Source organism: Triticum aestivum, chromosome 7D (assembly GCF_018294505.1).
Source record: "Triticum aestivum cultivar Chinese Spring chromosome 7D, IWGSC CS RefSeq v2.1, whole genome shotgun sequence".
NCBI classification, from domain to species: Eukaryota; Viridiplantae; Streptophyta; class Magnoliopsida; order Poales; family Poaceae; genus Triticum; species Triticum aestivum.
Window position 1 is genome coordinate 238,159,715 of NC_057814.1, and position 19,828 is coordinate 238,179,542.

The following is a 19,828-nucleotide window of genomic DNA, read 5'->3' on the forward strand; positions in this document are numbered from 1 at the left end:
CGGCAGCGTGCAGCATGGGGCGGCGGCGGCGGCGAGATGCGAGCGGCTATGGCGGCGCGGCTCGGGAGGAGGAGAAAAGAGGGGGCCGGGTCGGGGCTCGCCTTATAAAGGCCAATGGGAGGGGCGGTGGCGTTGGCAAGGGGCTGGAGGAGGCCGGGGCGAAGACGGCGCCGCCGGCGGAGTCGTGTGGGAGGCGGACTTCGTCGTCCGGTCGGGGACGACGCAGCGGTGGGCCGGCGTGGTCGGCTGGGCCTGGGGCCGACCCAGTCGGCGGAAGGAAACCCTTTTGTAAAAAAACACTTTACTAGACAAACTAAAAATAATAAAAACCAAATAAATAAATAAAATTATATAGGCATATAATATATCAAAAATTTAGAAAAAGATTTTCTACAACGTGGACATTTTTCTAACGTCAAATAAAATCCGCAAAAATTCAAATAAATTCAAAGAGTGCTATTGCCCTACTAAAATCCAATAAAAATCATTTTAAAAATACCAAAATGTTTTCAAATTTATTTATCTCCAATTTTCTAATGTAGGGAATCATTTTACCCTAATTTCCATATATTTTATTTTCGGAGAAAAATTGAATAATACCCAAGTAACTCCAAATTGAAAATAATTTTCAAAAGGACTTTAAATTGATCCTTTTAAACTACCAACTCATATTTCATATAATTTGAAGAAATCATTTTATCTTCTCTCATGAAAATCATTGAGTTGCATGAAGTTTATGAATTGGAAATATTTTCCGAATGAAATTCAAATCTTTTCGAAACCCTTTTCATTTATTTAAATGGAAGAAGTCATGTCATCTTCTCTCTAGAGTTTTGTATTTGAAAAGAATTTAAATTCACAGAGATCACAAATGCAAAATGAAAGTTTGGGAAAGTCCTTTTATTCCCTCTCATTTAACTTTCAAAAGTTTCGAATTTCACTCACTTTCAGTCAATCAATCACACAACAATCAAACAATCAATCAAAACTATCTATTTATTATAACATTCCAAAATTTAGAATTTTGGGATGTTACAGTGATACACATGTTCATAACATTGATGCCAAAAGATATAGATTTGATAATGATAGTACCACTTTCTTGTGGCACTGCCGCTTAGGTCATATTGGTGTAAAGCGCATGAAGAACCTCCATGTCGATGGACTTTTGGAGTCACTTGATTTTGAATCACTTGACACATGCGAACCATGCCTCATTGGCAACATGACTAAAAACCCGTTTTCTAGAACAATGGAACGGGCAAGTGACTTGTTTGAAATCATACATGCTGATGTGTGCGGTCCAATGAGTGTTGACGTGTGCGGTGGATATCGTTATTTTCTCACCTTCACCGATGAATTGAGAAGATATGGGTATATTTACTTAATGAAGCATAAGTCTGAAACGTTTGAAAAGTTCAGACAATTTCAGAGTGAAGTTGAGAATCATCATAACAAGAAGATCAAGTTCCTACGATCTGATCAAGGGGAGAGAATATGATTTATGAGTTTGGCAATCACTTAAGACAAGGTGGAATCGTTTCACAGTTGACACCACCTGGAACACCAAAGCATAATGGTGTGTCCAAACGTCGTAAGCGAACCTTATTGGATATGGTGCGATCTATGATGTCTCTTACCGATCTACCGCTATCATTTTGGGGTTATGCATTAGAGACAACTACATTCACTTTAAATAGGGCACCAGCTAAGTCTGTGGAGGCGACACCGTATGAACTATGGTTTGGCAAGAAACCTAAGTTGTTGTTTCTTAAGGTTTGGGGTTGTGATGCTTATGTCGATAGGCTTCAGCCAGAAAAGCTCGAACCCAAAGCGGACAATTGTGTCTTCATAAAATACGCAAAGAAGACGATTAGGTATACCTTCTATCTCATATCTGAGGGCAAAGTGTTTGCCGCTAGGAACAGGTCCTTTCTCGAGAAAGAGTTTCTCTCGAAAGAATTGAGTGGGAGGAAGATAGAACTTGATGAGGTTGTTGAACCTTTACTTCAACCAGAGAGTAGCGCAGCACAAAAAGATGTTTCTGTGGCATCTACCTCAGTTGAAGAGAAAGCTAATGATGATGATTAGGGAGCTTCAGATCAAGTTACTATCGAACTTCGTAGGTCGACAAGGGCGTGTACAACTTTTGAGTGGTAACCCTGTCTTGAAGGTCATGTTGTTGGACAACGATGAACCTATGAGCTATGGAGAAGCGATGGTGGGCCCGGATTCCAACAAATGGCTGGAAGCCATGAAATCCGAGATAGGATCCATGTAGAGAACAAAGTATTGACTTTGGTGGACTTGCCCGATGATCGGCAAGCCATTGAGAATAAATGGATCTTTAAGAAGAAGACAGACGATGATGGTAATGTCACCATTTATGAAGCTCGACTTGTCTCAAAGAAGTTTCCAACAAATTCAAGGAGTTGACCGTGATGAGACTTTCTCAATCATAGCAATGCTAAAGTCTATTAGAATTATGTTAGCAGTTGCTGCATTTTCATTTATGAAATCTGGCAGATGGATGTCAAAACAAAGTTTCCTTGACGGTTTCCGTGAGGAAAGGCTGTATGTGATACAACCAGAAGGTTTTGTTGATCCTAAGGATGCTAAAAGGTATGCAAACTCCAGCGATCCTTCTATGGACTGGAGCAAGCATCTCGGAGTTGGAACATACGCTTTGATGAGGTGATCAAAGCATTTGGGTTTATACAAAGTTTGCAAGAAACTTGTATTTGCAAGAAAGTGAGTGGGAGCACTACAACATTTTGATAAGTATATGTGGATGACATATTGTTGATCAGAAATGATGTAGAATTTCTGGAAAGCATAAAGGGTTGTTTGAATGGAGTTTTTCAAAGGAATACATGTGTAAAACTGCTTACATGTTGGGTATCAAGATTTATAGAGATAGATCAAGACGCCTGATAAGACTTTCACAGAGCACATACCTTGACATGATCTTGAAGGAGTTCAAGATGGATCAGTCAAATAAGGAGTTCTTGCCTGAGTTGTAAGGTGTGAAGTTAAGACTTGAAGCTCGACCACGGCAGAAGAAAGAGAAAGGACGAAAGTCGTCCCCTATGCCTTAGCCATAGGCTCTATACGATATGCCATGCTATGTACCACACCTGATATGTGCCTTGCCACATGTCTGGCAAGGGGGTACGAGAGTGATCCAAGAAGGGATCATTGGACAATGGTCAAAATTGTCCTTAGAGGAATAAGGAAATGTTTCTCGGTTATGGAGGTGATAAAGAGTTCGGCGTAAAGGGTTACGTCGATGCAAGCTTTAACACCTATCCGGATGTCTCCGAGTAGCAAACCAGATACGTATAGTGGAGCAACCATTTGGAATAGATCCAAGTGAAGCGTTGACTAAAACCTCTCTCACAAGCATAACATCATCAAACTACATATTCATTGAGTCTTAATTACATGGTGATGTGAACTAGATTATTGACTCTAGTAAACTCTTGGGGTGTTAGTCACATGGCGATGTGAAGTATGAGTGTTAATCACATGGCGCTGTGAACTAGATTATCGACTCTAGTGCAAGTGGGATACTGTTGGAAATATGCCCTAAAGGCAATGATAAAATAGTTATTATTATATTTCCTTGTTCATGAATTGTCTATTGTTCATGCTATAATTGTATTAACCGGAAACCGTAATACATGTGTGAATACATAGACCACAACATGTCCCTAGTGAGCCTCTAGTTGACTAGGTTGTTGATCAATAGATGGTTGTGGTTTCCTGACCATGGACATTGGATGTCGTTGATAACGGGATCACATCATTAGGAGAATGATGTGATGGACAAGACCCAATCCTAAGCATAGCACAAGATCGTATAGTTTGTTTGCTAGAGCTATTCTAATGTCAAGTATCTTTTCCTTAGACCATGAGATTGTGCAACTCCCGGATGCCATAGGAATGCTTTGGGTGTATCAAACGTCACAACGTAACTGGGTGACTATAAAGGTGCACTACAGGTATCTCCGAAAGTGTCTGTTGGGTTGGCACGAATCGAGACTGGGATTTTGTCACTCCATATGACGGAGAGGTATCTCTGGGCCCACTCGGTAATGCATCATCATAATGAGCTCAATGTGACTAAGGAGTTAGCCACGGGATCATGTGTTATGGAACAAATAAAGAGACTTGCCGGTAACGAGATTGAACAAGGTATAGGGATACCGACGATCGAATCTCGGGCAAGTAACATACCGATAGACAAAGGGAATTGTATACGGGATTGATTGAATCCCCGACATCGTGGTTCATCCGATGAGATCATCATGGAACATGTGGGAGCCAATATGGGTATCCAGATCCCGCTATTGATTATTGGCCGGAGAGGTGTCTCGGTCATGTCTGCATGGTTCCCGAACCCGTAGGGTCTACACACTTAAGGTTTAGTGACGCTAGAGTTGTAATGGGAATAGTATGTGGTTACAAAAGGTTGTTCGGAGTCTCGGATGAGATCCCGGATATCATGAGGAGTTCCGAAATGGTCCGGAGGTGAAGATCGGTATATTGGACGAAGGGTATTGGAGTCCGGAATCGTTCTGGGGGTACCGGGTGACAACCGGCGTGTCCGAAAGGGGTTTCGGAGGCCCCGGCAAGCGTTGGGGTGCCTTATGGGCTAAGGGGAGGGGGCACATCAGCCCACTAAGGGGTTGTGCACCCCATCTCACGTTACCTGGAGAGGTGGGGGCGCCTCCCCTAGGGCAGCCACCCCTCCCGGCTTGGGGGGCAAGATTCCTAGGGGTGGGGGCGCCCAAACCCATCTAGGGTTTCCCCTATGGCCGCTGCCCCTCCCCTAGGGAAACCCTAGGGCGCCTCCTCCTCCCCCCTTCCCCTATATATAGTGAGGGAGAGAGAGGGCAGCCGCACCCCTTCCCTGGCGCAGCCCTCCCCCTCTCCAACACCTCCTCCTCCTCCGTAGTGCTTGGTGAAGCCCTGTCGGAGAACTGCAAGCTCCACCACCACGCCGTCGTGCTGCCGGAGCTCTCCCTCAACTTCTCCTCTCCCCTTGCTGGATCAAGAAGGAGGAGACGTCCCCGGGCTGTACGTGTGTTGAACGCGGAGGCGCCGTCCGTTCGGTGCTAGATCGGATCTTCCGCGATTTGAATCGCCGTGAATTATTACTACATTCCCCAACAAATCAACCATGGTGAGAGAATCAGATGAAGAAGATGAAGAGGAAGAGGATGTTGCACTAGCACCCAAGTCCCAAAAGCTGATGGGGGATGCAATTAAGTCAGGGGCTGCTTCTTCAAAGCCCAAGACTGCCCCCAAGGATGTTGCTCAAGCTCAAAAGACTTCTAAGCCCAAGAGGAGCACTAGGAATATTCCAGCTACAGAGAAGAACAAGGCCCAAGTGCTAGAGATGGAAGAAGAAGATGTTGAAGCCCAGGTGCTAAGGAAACTGAAACCAAAGATACCAGACCATGATGACACCCATCCAGTGGCAGAGGATGTGAGCATCAGGATGGATGCAGGTCTGAGACTTTGGAGACAGAGTGACCCCTATGCTGTGAGAAGGAAGACTGTTGTGGACTACATGTTCCACACCAAAGAACAACAAGATTTCTATGAAACCATTCTGCTGACAAGAAGCCTATAGTCTGTGATATGAAGTGGGCTGATTGGGAGTACATTGATGAGAATGAAGATCACTTCCCAGGTGTACATGAGAGCTTCAGAGCTTGTGGACTTGATAAGTTTGTGGGACAGAAGTTGACAAAGTGGAATGATGAACTCATCATGCAATTCTACTCCACTGCTCATTTTTATCCAGATGGTAGGACTATATGGATGTCTGAAGGTACAAGGTACCAGTCAACTGTTGAGGAGTGGGCCAAGTTGATAAATGCCCCTGAAGAGCATGAGGATGACCTGGATGTCTATTCCAAGAAGAAGAAAGATCACAACTCCATGGCAAATATGTACAAAGAGATCCCAGACAAAGCTTTGGAAACACATAGATTTGGATCTGTGCATTACTTGTTGTCTGGTCTACCCACAATAAACACAATACTGAGGCATACATTGTTGCCTAAATCTGGAGATCACAAGATGATCAGAGGCCATTCAATCAACTTGCTGCAGATATTTGATGTGCCTCAGAAATTCAAGGTCATGAGCCTGATTGTTGAAACAATCAAAAGGACAGCAGCAGATCAGAAGAGGTCTTGTGGGTATGCTCCACATATTCAGGTGCTCATCAACTCCAAGATAGGCACAAGCACTTATTTATTGGACAAGGAGCATTTACCTTTGAGACCAGAATTTGAGGATAACACAGTTGTGATGAATGAAGAGGATCCCACATCAGTGCAAGCACAAGAGAAGAGAGAGAGGGAAAGGGCAGAGAAAGCTGCAAAGATGCCAAGTGTTGAGGAAGCATCTCAAGTATTCTTAAAGTCAAAACAAGATCGGCTTGCATATCTAATTCAAGCAACTTTGAGGATTGAGAAGGGCTTGGCCACCCTGACTCAAAATCAGGAGAGCTTGGAGAGGATCATTGAGACCAAGTTCTATAATCTTGATCTAAAAGTAACTGAGATACAAACTGCTGTTGAACAGCTCCAGGAGGAAGCAGAGGAGAGGAAAGGGCAGGCTACCACAGATGCCTTTCAGAGAGTGCCTAGAGGTCAGAGGTCTGCTGCAGTGCCCTTGGCTGACACTAGAGCAACTACTTCAGCACCAGCAGCAACAGCTTCAGTGCCATCTCCAGTTGCCACTCCACCAGCTCCAACAACATCTACAGATGCATTCGTCCTTGGAGTCCTCTCAACACCACCTCCCAAAGATCAAGCCTAGAGAGACACATAGCACTATGCATCTTCCAACTTTTTGGTAACTTGTTGCCAAAGGGGGAGAAGTGTATAGATCATAGGCTTCGAGAGAGAGTGTTCTGCTTCTTTGTCTCTCTTGCTATTTTCTTGATACTTTTGTGTGTGCTTGTTCAATACTCTTCATGTCTGTGTGTGAGATACTTGTATAATCATGTGTTTGATCATATCATATTTTAATGTTTGCTTGGATGATATTATCTGTTATATCCCATATATGATCATTCACTTTGCTTGGTGATGAGTGCATGTTTTTAACTTCTATCATTTTGAGTGCTCCACCAAGATGTATGTGGCATGGAAGAGTAACCCATGATCCTAATCGATTGTGCATTTGCATTCAAAAGAAAATTTTAAATAATGCACAAATTTAGGGGGAGCTCTTGCTTATCACATACTTCTCAAAGCGACGATGTATTTTAAATCTTATTATCATTTGTTAAAGCTTTGATCTATATGTTGTCATCAATTACCAAAAAGTGGGGAGATTGAAAGTGCAACTATCCCTGGGTGCTTTTGGTAATTACTAACAACATATAGCTCATTGAACTAATGCTACTTCAAGACGATTATTTCAGGAAGTTCAATGATTGGCATGGCATGGATTAGAAATGTGGACCCCTCAAAATGCTAAGGACACATTGGCTCAAGCTCAAGACTCTACATTTTCATTTTAGTGATTCAAGATCACATTGAGTCCATAGGAAAAGCCAATACTATTAAAAGGGGATGAGGTGTTGCTTAATGGCTTGCTTGCTCAAAATGCTTAGTGATATGCTCCAAAAACCCTCAATCACTTTCTCATATCCACATATGTCCCGAACCAAAAGTCAAACTCAGCCCCACCAATTTGATCTATCCGGCGCCACCGAGTTCATTTGACATAGCCACTGCCAGAAACCCTAGTCACTTCGGTCTCACCGATAGGGATCTCGGTCTCACTGAGATGGGATTGCAAACTCTCTGTTTCCCTTTGTAACATTTCGTTCCAACCGAGATGAGCGATCGGTCCCACCGAGTTCGCAATGCAAACTCTCGGTTTCCCTTTCATAACGTTTCGGTCTCACCGAAATGAGCGAATCGGTCCCACCGAGTTTGCCTGACCAACTCTTTGGTTAGCTTATTACCAAAATCGGTCCCACCGAGTTTGTGTAATCGATCCCACCGAGGCTACGTTATGCCCTAACCCTAATGAAATCGGTCCCACCGAGTTGACATGTCGGTCCCACCAAAAAGCCTAACGTTCACATTTTGAACTAAATCGGTCTGAGCGAGTTTTCTGATAATCCCACCGAGTTTGGTGAATTGTGTGTAACGGTTAGATTTTGTGTGGAGGCTATATATACCCCTCCACCCACTCTTCATTCATGGAGAGAGCCATCAGAACATGCCTACACTTCCAGCATACATTTTCTGAAAGAGAACCACCTACTCAGACCAAGATATTCCATTCCAACCACATAAATCTTGATCTCTAGCCTTCTCCAAGTTGCTTTCCACTTAAATCTTCTTTCCACCAAATCCAAATCCGTGAGAGAGAGAGAGAGAGAGAGAGTTGAGTGTTGCGGAGACTATCATTTGAAGCACAAGAGGAAGGAGTTCATCATCAACACACCATCTATTACCTTTTGGAGAGTGGTGTCTCCTAGATTGGTTAGGTGTCACTTAGGAGCCTCCGTCAAGATTGTGGAGTTGAACCAAGGAGTTTGTACGGGCAAGGAGATCGCCTACTTCGTGAAGATCTACCCTACTGAGGCAAGTCCTTCGTGGGCGATGGCCATGGTGGGATAGACAAGGTTGCTTCTTCGTGGACCCTTCGTGGGTGGAGCCCTCCGTGGACTCGCGCAACCGTTACCCTTCGTGGGTTGAAGTCTCCATCAACGTGGATGTACGATAGCACCACCTATCGGAACCACGCCAAAAATCCCCGTGTCTACATTGCTTTTGCTCCCTCAAAACTCCTCCTTTTACCTTCATATGCAAATGTTTTACATTCCGCTGCTATACTCTTAGGCTTGCATGTGTAGGTTGATTGCTTGACTTGTGCTAAGTTGCTAAAATCTGCCAAGACTTAAAATTGGGAAAAGGCTAGATTTTTAATTGGTCAAGTAGTCTAATCACCCCCCCCCCTCTCTAGACATACTTTCGATCCTACAGCGGCGTCTCCGCGGGCTCGGCCTTAGCGCTAAACAGCATCGGCGACCCGGAAGAGGAGGAGCGGGAGGAGGAGGAAGAAGAGGACACCGTCCTCCTCGGCATCCATTGGTCGCCGCTCCGGGCCGGGGCGGTAGGGTACGTCAAGGGCGGGTCGTTGCCGCCCTCGAGGTACCCGAGAACGGCGTGAAGCGAGCGGCCGGGGGCGCCCCACCACAGGCGGCGCCCCTCGCTGTTCTTGGTGCCCCGCACCACCGACGCCCCGTTGGTGGAGGCCAGCCGTTGCGCCTACCGGTGCTTGAAGTAAGCTGCCCACGCGTCGTGGTTGTCGGCGGCGTACTGCGGGAGGGTGCGCTGCTCCTCCGTCAGCGACGCCCGCACGCGGTCGACCTCGTCGGCGAAGTAGTCGGGGCGCACGTCGACGTCGGGCAGTGGGGAATGGGGACGCCACCGGCGCTGAGCCTCCACCCGCCCGGCCCTGCGCGCATGTCGGGAGACGCCGGGATGGTGGCCTCGAAGAGCAGGTACGCCTCTCACTCGTGCAGCGAGCGGCGACCGAAGCCGTTGGCCGCCGCCCCATCGCCGGGGATTCGCTCGCACATCGTCGCGGCTGGGCTTGGTGAGAGAGGGGAGGAACGTTGGCGGCGGCTGCGCACGGGGAAAGAGAGGCAGAGCACGGCAGGGTGTGGCCAGAGGCGAGGGCGAGGCGTTGCTTTTATAGCGGTCGGGCCGATTTTTTGGCGCCAGCGGAAAAAATCGTCGGGCAGGAGGGGGAGGGGGGCGTGTTGGCGTGGGTGAAGATGCTCTAAGTCTTGGCCCAAATCCTTCGCGAACGGCCCGTTTACCCAGCGATCCAGCCCGTCCACCCATCACGAGGTTTGAGGCGGCGACACCGGCACACGTACGAGAGCTCAACTGCGCACAGGCGAAGAAGACGGCGCGACTGTCCTCCTGCTTACCAACCCGTGGTCCTGGCGCCGTCACCGTTCTAGTCCTCCGGCGACGCGCCGTTCACTGCTGGCTAGCGGCGCCGGCGCCACCTCGCCGTGGCAATCCGCCTGGTAATTGCCGGTTTCCGCCCTCGAGTTAGTTTACCTTCACTCAGGCGTATAGAGATTAATTACCGCGAGTCCGGTAGGGTTTAACGAAAGCAGTAGATCGAGGTGCTTGATCAGCTCTTGATTTCTATGGCAAGCAAGATCGACATTCAAATACCCACCTTTGCATCTCCTACTAATTTGATGGAGAAAAAAATCCTTGACCTATTTCAGAGGTGTCACATATATACACACTTATTAAACATCAAAGATTTCTGAGGACCTAGATGATATTTTTCATAGTTTAAGGACCTACGTGACACCTTTAAAATAGTTTAAGGACCTAGGATGCACTTCACTCCATTCAACAGCTGCCATTTTACAGCAGTACTAAAGTCAGACATCCTATTCCTAAAAGAACAGTCAGACATCCTAAATTTTGGCCAACAATACATTTAAAAATATTTGGATTGGATACTTGGATATATATGTATATGTATTTTTTTCTTCAAAAGTATTTTCTCAGCATATGCCTGCAATGTTTATTGGACTTTATAAATATATGTTAAAAATTAGTGGTCAAACTGCATTGTGTTTTTGGAGTAAGTTTCTGTGTTATAAATATATGTTGCAACGTGGAAAATATCTTCCACGCGGAATAGTAAACTTTGCAAAAGTTACATTTAAACTTTTTGGAACTTTGTGACGAGACACGTTGCCACATGGCATCCTCACACTGGATTGAATTTTCCCAATCATGTATCTTTACGCTTGAACCGAGTAACTTGATAAAAGTGTACTTTGATGGGTGTGATATTTGTAAAGCGAGTGAATCAAAGTTGCCAGACTTTGATTGATCCTTTGGCATAGCACAGAACAATTTGCTTGCATGTTTGGGTTTGGTTAGCATATTCTTTTCCGTTCCATCACTTCCGGTTTCAATTCCCTCAGGCTTCAGATTCACAAATTCCCACAGCCCTTAATCTGCATCATTGGAAAAAGTAGGCATTAGAGAAAATCTTCGGCACTATTATTCCAACTCAGACACCTTAATCTACAGCATAACGTTCCATAAACCTCCACAAACACAGAGCAACAACAACAGAAGAAAGATTAAGTGTGCCACCAGGTGCACTATATATATAGTAGTGCTACTCGTGTTAGAACCACACCTTGCCATACAAACATGGCGCTCTTCTCTGATGATGATGCGTCCCAATATCAAATTAGGAGCAGCAAAAATATGACCTATAAGGTGAGAGGGGACATGAAGAAGCTCCTCCCAGTCACCACCTTCTTCCTCGGCGCGGCGTTGACAGCGGCGTTGGTCTTCCTCAATGCTACACTGGATGTGAACTGGCGGCCCTCCGCCCTGGCCTCATGGGGCACTGGTACTCAGCCAGCCTCCAACCCCAAGGTCAGTGATGCCTCTCCTTCTTGTTCTTGTTGAATACTTTTGCTTCCATTTTTCCACCCTCATTGTTTACCTTCGATTTTCTAAAAATACTGATAGTTTGATCTTGCAAGAAAAAAGAAGAGCAAACTTGCGAGCTAATTTTGACTGCAGGAAACATATAGTGTAATCATGTTGTATTGTCCTTAGTTTTTTATTTCCAGTAATGCATCAGTAAGGTAGAAATAAAATTTGATCATGCGCATTACTGCAATTTTGTTGAGCAATGCTAATTGAGTAACCATGTGGTATGAATGAAGACTAGAGAGTATCCTTTTTTTTTGGAAACAAAAGTGTCAACAAAATTTGAACAGAAGAGAAAACTACAGTGATGATTTCTGCCTTATTAACCAGAGCTGAAAATGCACTTCCTTTTTCGCCTGCTCAGTTACAAGATACTCCTGAAGTCCTGATACAGTTACATGGTCAAATTTGGCTATGTCCATTGCTGTAGGAGTGTAGAAGCGCATCTATTGACTCCCTTGATTTTCTCCTAGATTCCCAGCTATATCTGCACTCTGTGAATCCATGTCCAATGTAATACCTCATATACCTATTTGGCGGTAATGGAGCTTAAAATGTTATTTCTAAAACAGTTTTGCTAAAACTAAACAACTGCATGGTGATGCTAATTTTCCAAGACTGCCTTCAGATAGGGCTTGTAATATTCGGATCCCAAAGCCTTAAAGCTCAAACTGACCTGCAGAGGCAACGAATATGCGCCTAATATCCAAGAAGGCTTGTGACAAAATGATTTCGATGACCAGATAACAGATTTTGCATGAACTTTTAAGCTAAAATTCCAATGATGACTAGACCGTCTGTTTCTGGATTATTCAAGTCAAAATCATGAACTATCATTTCATTTGCAGCATCTAAGTTACTTCCCTGTGCAGACGAAAGCATTGACAGAACTGGCAGAGGTGCTGAAGAACGCATCCATGGAGGACGGCACGGTGATCATGACGTCAATCAACCAGGCGTACGCTGCTCCAGGGTCCCTCCTGGACCTCTTCCTGGAGAGCTTCCGGGTGGGCGAGGGCACTGCACACCTGCTGGACCACGTCCTGATCGTGGCCGTCGACCCCGGCGCGCTCCGGCGGTGCCGGTCGGTGCACCGGCACTGCTACCTCCTCCGTCGCTCCCCGGGCGCCGTGGACTACAGCGGCGAGAAGCACTTCATGACCAAGGACTACCTCGACATGATGTGGGGCAGGAACCGGTTCCAGCAGACCATCCTCGAGCTCGGCTTCAACTTCCTCTTCACGGTGCGTGAGCGCACCACCGTCCATGTCTACGGACCGCCGGTGCAATCCACTAACCATGTACTAGGTGTTTGGTGTTTCAGGACATCGACATCATGTGGTTCCGGAACCCGCTGCGGCACATCGCCATCACGTCGGACGTGGCGATCGCGAGCGACTTCTTCAACGGGGACCCGGAGAGCATGGGGAACCGGCCCAACGGCGGGTTCCTGTACGTGCGGTCGGCGAACCGGACGGTGGAGTTCTACCGGCGGTGGCGGCGCGCGCGGCGCAGGTTCCCGGCGGGGACCAACGAGCAGGAGATCCTGGGGCGGGCGCAGGGGGAGCTGAGCCGGCGCTCCGGCGTGCGGATGCAGTTCCTGGACACGGCGCACTGCGGGGGCTTCTGCCAGCTGAGCGGCGACATGGGCAGGGTGTGCACGCTGCACGCCAACTGCTGCACCGGCCTCGCTAACAAGGTGCACGACCTCAGGAACGTGCTCAGGGACTGGAGGAACTACACGGCGGCGCCGCCCGAGGACCGGCGCGTGGGAGGCTTCCAATGGACCAGGCCCGGCAGGTGCATCCGCTGACGGAGCTGGCGCCGCATCCGCGGCTGCCGGAATGATTCATCGAATTACACGACGTGTCCTTGTTCTTGTTTCTGCGTGGCAGTGGCCACCCGAGTTTAGATTGATGTTGTAGGAGTTCGCTGCATGTTTGGTGTATTTTGCAACGTCGGATTTACTACGTAGTAGTACGTGTTTACTGATAGGCGAATGTAAGAAAAATGTTATAACGACTGTACCGTGCTCGATTAAATTATCAGTAATGCTAGAGCTACGGGCTATTTGTACATGGTTTGTCGTACAGGCTGATGTGGAGCAAACTAATTGGCTTAGGATTAGCAGCCGGGCCCCATCCCCAGAAATCAGGGGGAGAGCGAATTAGCGAAAGAGGGTCCGTAACTGAAGCGTAAAAGACCTGTACGTCTAGGATTATTGTTAAATTATACTAGTAGAGTGGATTGCGGTGGATTTTTATGTTAAGGCATCTCCGACTCTAAATCGAAGACCGTCTCCGTCCGCCGACCGAGTGATGCGGAACCGACCATCCAACCGCATATCTAAACCTATGGGTCCGGTTAATTTAAATTCAAATACATAGTTCCTGGTCATATAGAGCACGCTCAATCACAATCAAAAAGAGACCAGTATGAATAGTTTTTACATGTCCGATCACAAAAAAATCTCAGTCCAATAGTCCGTGTAAAAAATTGGATTTTTTGCCCTGTAAGAGCAACTCTAGCAGACCCCGCATCCCGCCAGCCAGCAAAACGCGTTTGCAATTCGCGCAAAACCGCTTTTGCGGGCCGGCGCAGGCTGGCACAGATGCAGACCCCCCAAACGGATCCGTAAAAAATATATTCACGGAATATGCCTTTTTACGGGTCGGCTTCTGCGGGATCTGCTCGGGCACCACCGCGACGACACGCAAACAGATAAACTGCAAATCTCGCATTTGACATAGGATTTCACAAACAAGTTCAAATTCAAACGACATAAATAGTTTTACGCGCAAATAGAAGCCAAGTTCATTACGTCTAACGCAAAAGAGGGCCATGCAAAAGGTTTGAGCCCATGTCCGGCATCATCTTGATCAATCTTCACTCCGCGCCATCGAGTCCATCTTGAAGTTCATCGGCGCCACCGAATCCACCTCCGGCGCTTGTTCCAACTCCCGCATCGAAATCATCCACATTGCCATCATATGGAGCAGAGAAAATATCACCGGAACTGTAACACGGACCGGCCGACGCCACCATTCTTCTCTTCAAGATTTCTTTCCTTGCCATACCATGCCATGTTTTGGTGAGGTCGTCCATGTCATTGCGGTTCATTGACATGATCTTGTTCTCTTCGGCGAGCAACATGGACATGGATTTGTTTTTAGCGGCGCGTGCTCTTCTCTCCTCGATGGCAGCTTTGCGGAGCCCCTCTTCTTTGAGCAATTGCCACTTTTCTTGCTTCTTCTTCGCCTTCTTCTCGGCCAACTCTTTCTTGATCTCCAACGACTTCAACAACATCGACTCATTGGATTGCACCATGGCATCAATCTTCTCCCTTAAGCTAGATGCTTCTTGCTCTCTCTTGATCTTCTCCTTAGTCTTCTTGTTGCCATCGGGCTTGTGCAAATTTCTTGGGCCATCATCATCCTCATCTTCATCCATGTTTGTAAGTGAGCCTCTCTTTGATGGGGATTCTTTGTCGATCAACTTCCACTTCTCGCACTTTTGGAGCAACTCCCAACAATGCTCTAGTTTGAAATTTTCGCCTTCCGAAGCTTCCATGTCCTTGTATCTATGTTGAGCAATCTTGTCCTACACAATGTGAAAAAAGTGATCCTATCATTTCCCATGATGCAATATGATGATGCACAATTTGAACAAAGGCAAAACAAACTCACATAGTCGGACTCCACGGTGCCACTTGGAGGTGCATTGCGTACTTGCTCCAAGCAAGCTGCCCAACGGCTGCACATAGGCTTGATATTCTCCCAACGCCCTTGAAGCGACCGAAGTCCTATTGGGATGCTTTTCCATAATGCGGAAGTATTGATCTTCGATCCTTTGCCAATATCTCTTGGAAGTTTGAGAAGTATCCGTGCATGCATCAAGAGACACCGGACTCCATGCTTGAATCAAAGCTTGATCTTCCAAGATCGTGTAGTTCTTCGGTCTTATGCTTTTCCCAGATTTTGCTTGCGATTGCTCAAACGCTTTCGCTTCGATCTCCTTCAACTCGTCCACACAACCATGATCATCCACACCGCCCTCCATCTCATTGTAGTCGAATGGTTCGAAAGGGGCTTGATCAATGTCAACCGCGTTCGTGTCCAACAAGTTCACGAACTCGGTTGTTGCATTGTTCGAACCACCGCTATAGCGAACGATAACAAGTCACGAGCTATCGAGAATAATGGCGAAAAATGAAAGGGAATCGCCAAGACTAAAGACGCATATCTTCCGACCATTTCGTCGAACACCTCGCTCGCGGGGGGAGCGGCACCGTTGAACGGCATCGCCGGAGCACCTCCTTGCGGGGGGGGTGGAGTGAGAGGTTGAAGAAGGTGGCTTCCTTGAAGCCGGAACCTTCCTCCGCTTTACGCCCGCGGCCTTGCCGACCTTCTCCGCCGCCGGTCGGGATCGCGCTACCGCGTTGGCGCCCGGAGCGCGGGCCATCGCAGCGGGGGCAACCGAATTCCCGCCCTGCACGACCACGTTGCCCTGCCGCTTGCGGGCAGGCGCGGCTTGTGCTTGGGCGACGGCGGCGGGGCCAACATGGCCGGCGACGAGATCCGCCCGAGGGGAAGGAGCGTGCGCGACCTCGACAGTGACGGGGGACGGCATTGGGTCGTCCATGGCGACGAGGGACGGCCGGGGAGGAGGAACCGGAGCTTGCGGAGGGGGGCAATGGTGGCGGAGGGTGCGGGGAGCGGGAAAGGGCGCGCGGAAATGTCCCTCCCGCCAAATCTCGCGCGGGATAGGGGTTGAGCTCGGGTCGGCCTCCCGGCCTGTGAAGATAGAGGTTGGGGGAGAAGATTTGCCGCGCCCCGCAAAAATATTTGTGGGCCGGAGCGGGATGCGGGTCTGATCGTGCAGATTTTCCGGCCCCGACCCCCAATTTGGCGGTTATTTTGCGGGCCGGGGCGGGATGCGGGGTCTGCTAGAGTTGCTCTAAGACTGGTATCCGAGCCTCCACACTCACTCTGTCTGCCTCCTTCTAGTCCGTTCCGCGGTCTCCAGCTGATTCTTCAAGCGCTTCAACATTCTAAGACGGACGGCTTGCACGGTCATCCTTGCATCGTCATCCAACTCCTCCATCTTCAAGATCAACATCTTTGAATCGTCCGAAGAGGCTGCAATCTCAACCTTTTTTTCTTCGAGCTTGGCCTTTTTCTCTTCAGTCTTGAGCTTCTTCCCCGTCATGGACACAACCTCTTGGATGATGTACCAACGATGGTTGAGAGACTGTACCCCACGGTTGCGGATGAGTTCGCCAGCGTATGGCTCTAAATGCTTGTGCTCATGAAACCAAATAGGGAAAAGTATATTTTTCGCCCCTCAACTATGTTGAAAGTAGAGAAATGATCTCTTAACTTCAAAACCAGTAAAACTTAGTCCCTCTACTTTTAAAACCGGATAAATTTAGTCCCTCATATTGTTTTTGTGGTTTTCTGCCGATGTGGTATAGTATTATGGTATAAACTCTATAGAAGAAAAAAATGAGAGCCACGGAATGTTACGCACTGCCGGGCCTCCGCGCTCCCCGTCGCCACTTACGCCGCCGCCTCGTGGGCGCACAAGCAGAGCAGCAACAGTGCGCGTGTCGGCTGCGACATATGCCTGTCTGACTTTGCCGATGGCGAGATCGTCCGGGTGCCACCCTGCTCGACGGTGGCAACGCGACTTTCCAGCGAGAGTGGGCTTGCAGCACTGGCTTGATGTGGTTCGCTCGTAGTAGATACGATTACATGTCGATGCATGGGCGCAGCAAAAGCAAAGCAGACAACTAGCTTACGTATGCACGTTAATTCATCTAAGCTGATTCCTCTGGGGCCAAAAGCACCAGCCAGTGTTACCTCTCAACTCACTACTCGAGTAGTTTGTGCACGAAAAACTTGACGCGTAGCTAGACACTTGCAGCGACATGCAACTGACATGCATGCAGCTGCCGGACTCGACGCGCACGGCCTCGACACAAAATAGTGAGCTCGTGCCATGCTAACTGAATGGGAAGGAAACGGGAAAAAAATGAACGGCCTAACTAATCTATAATATCTAAATAGTTTATCTTTACTATAATATTTATCTTAACATGCAGCCTATCCACATCAACAATCAACATGCAATCATCCACCTCAGATCTACGGCACTAAGATTTGCTAGTTTTACAGTTAGAGGGTCATTTATATACTATCGAAAAAGTTGAGGGACGAAAAATATACTTATCCGAACCAAATATGAATGTTGGCCCAAAATATTACGCCCTTTTACTCCGTGCCATAGATCTGATCGATGCCAGTGATCAACCACGTATCACACAACAACTCTTCCTCCTTCACATTGAAGCTTTCTTTTCTACTCTTCTTATTTGAATCAGTAGGAAATTCGTCTGGATCAAGGTCGTCGTCGTCGTGCTCCTGCTGCCGGTGTACGAATTCGGCTCTAGGGTGTATGTGCCCAGCTACGTGGCTACGTGTCGGACTGGGTGTACGTGCCTGGCTGCATGGACTCTGAGTCATCCACATACCCGTCCTTGTAGCAGCCCGCGCCTCTGTCATGGATCATCTCAAACATCTGCACGCTCACGTTGTCGTACGCCGACTCGCCTGGTTGAGACATATTGGTGAACAGATGCGGGCACCGAGCTGCTCCACACCATACGCCCGCGTCCGGACATGTTGCGGCGATGCAGACTCGGAGAAAATGAGCGGCACCGCGTTGACGTCGATGCAGTAAGGCACGTGCCCAGCGACAGCGACGGCTCGGGGACTGCCTACTGAGCTACTGGGTAGCGTAGAAGTATGGAGGCTTGTATTGCACCGGCTAAGATGGTGTCTGCATGGACGGTGATAGCGATGGCACCTAGCGTCCCAAGCCTCGCTCTGCACCATACCCGCCCCCGCACGTCCGCTGCCATGACTACCACTCCGGCCCACCTTTTGCTACTTGAGTGGCACCGCCTTTGCCTTCGCTTTGAGCTTTGAGGGGCGGTTTTGCCGTGTCGCCGAGTTGATCTTTCGGACGGCCACGATCGCTGGATCCTCCACCGCCGCCTTCTTCGGCAACTTTTCGTAGAGTCCATGCGGCGGCGGCGATAAAAATGGACGGGAACTGGCTGGAGAGTGGCAAGATGATAGAGGAGAAAAGGAAAGGGGAATTTTGCCGTAAAACAATGCAGCCATCCCCAAATGTGTGGGCTCTGCCTCATTTTTGTATGTGACAGGGGTGTCACAGTCCTACGTGGTTGGTGTTTGGACTCTCAGAGCTCCCCTAGTTTGCGGGAAAACGAACGTCGGGACTAGTCCGCGAACATCATTGGATGGATTATGGGTCCGAACCGCTCGGACAAGTATTGGAGGTTTGAGGGTTTATGTTGGAGATGCCCTTAAGCGAACATGGAGTTTCTTAGCCCGAGCTCATATGAGCTCGGGTTTTCAGGAAAATGAAAAAAAAATGTGACAAACCTTAACAATTTTTGTCAATGCTTGCAAATTTTCACCGTGAAATAACATTTCTAGAAGCCATGGCAAAATAAACAAAATCATGCTCCAAAAAAATTATTTTCAAAGGCATCTTGGAGTGATGATTTTTCCAAAAATGTTTTTTTCAAAGGCATCTTGGAGTGATGTTTTTTTTTTGCCACCACTTCCAAGAATGTAGTTTCATGCTGAAATTTTGCAAACATCAAAAACTGTTGTCAATGTTTGTAACAAAAAAGTCAGAACTTTTTGAATACTTTTTCAAATATCTATGAGTTTACTGTTCATCCCGAACTTGTCTCGTCATTTCGCTGACAATTTGTTAGTACAACTTGGGACGCCCACTACAAACTTCGTTGTTTGTTCTACTATCACTTAGGTGATTTGACCGTATACAGCCACAGAATATAGGTGCTTTAACGGTTTGACCGCGCCTGGATGGTTGCCTTTCCCACCACGCAGTACACGGAACACCGGTGAAGGTCCATGCGCACCACCGCTGCCAGTAGACTGGCTGCAATATCGGTAAAAGATTCGCCCTAATTATAAAGAAAATGTTCGGCACATAACAACTTTAATGAGCTTCTCAGTGGCAGGAACAGAAAACTCAGCGGCAAACCAAGGGGCAACCGTGCAACCAAAAATTGCAAAACAGTAAGCCAACGAGGAGTTTTATGACCAATAGGAAGTACTACCTCTGTTCCTAAATATAAGATGTTTTAGCAGTTGTGAAATCGAACTGCCAAAACATCTTATATTTAAGAACAGATGGTGTATATATCAAAACAACTAAAAAGCGGATCA

General features: G+C 47.5%; 1 protein-coding gene across 3 annotated transcripts; it reads left to right on the forward strand.

Moving 5' to 3' along the window:
- Positions 1-9,891: 9,891 nt before the first annotated feature.
- Positions 9,892-13,624, forward strand: LOC123167112 (uncharacterized protein At4g15970). Of its 3 annotated transcripts, none has more exons than XM_044584945.1 (4): positions 9,892-10,087; positions 11,294-11,480; positions 12,413-12,784; positions 12,865-13,624. In XM_044584945.1, the coding sequence occupies exons 2-4, from the start codon at positions 11,307-11,309 to the stop codon at positions 13,351-13,353; spliced, it is 1,035 nt and encodes a 344-aa protein (XP_044440880.1). In that variant the 5' UTR covers positions 9,892-10,087; positions 11,294-11,306; the 3' UTR covers positions 13,354-13,624. The 3 variants fall into 3 exon arrangements, with proteins under 3 accessions (XP_044440880.1, XP_044440881.1, XP_044440879.1); XM_044584946.1 differs by having other exon boundaries at positions 11,300-11,480; XM_044584944.1 differs by lacking the exon at positions 9,892-10,087 and having other exon boundaries at positions 10,169-11,480.
- The last annotated feature ends 6,204 nt before the right edge of the window (positions 13,625-19,828 follow it).

Coding starts and splice junctions, on each gene's coding strand:
- LOC123167112 (XM_044584944.1), top strand. CDS start 11,250: ATGGCGCTCTTCTCTGATGATGATGCGTCCCAATATCAAATTAGGAGC. Junction 11,481..12,412: donor AGCCAGCCTCCAACCCCAAG/GTCAGTGATGCC, acceptor TTCCCTGTGCAG/ACGAAAGCATTGACAGAACT. Junction 12,785..12,864: donor GCTTCAACTTCCTCTTCACG/GTGCGTGAGCGC, acceptor TTGGTGTTTCAG/GACATCGACATCATGTGGTT.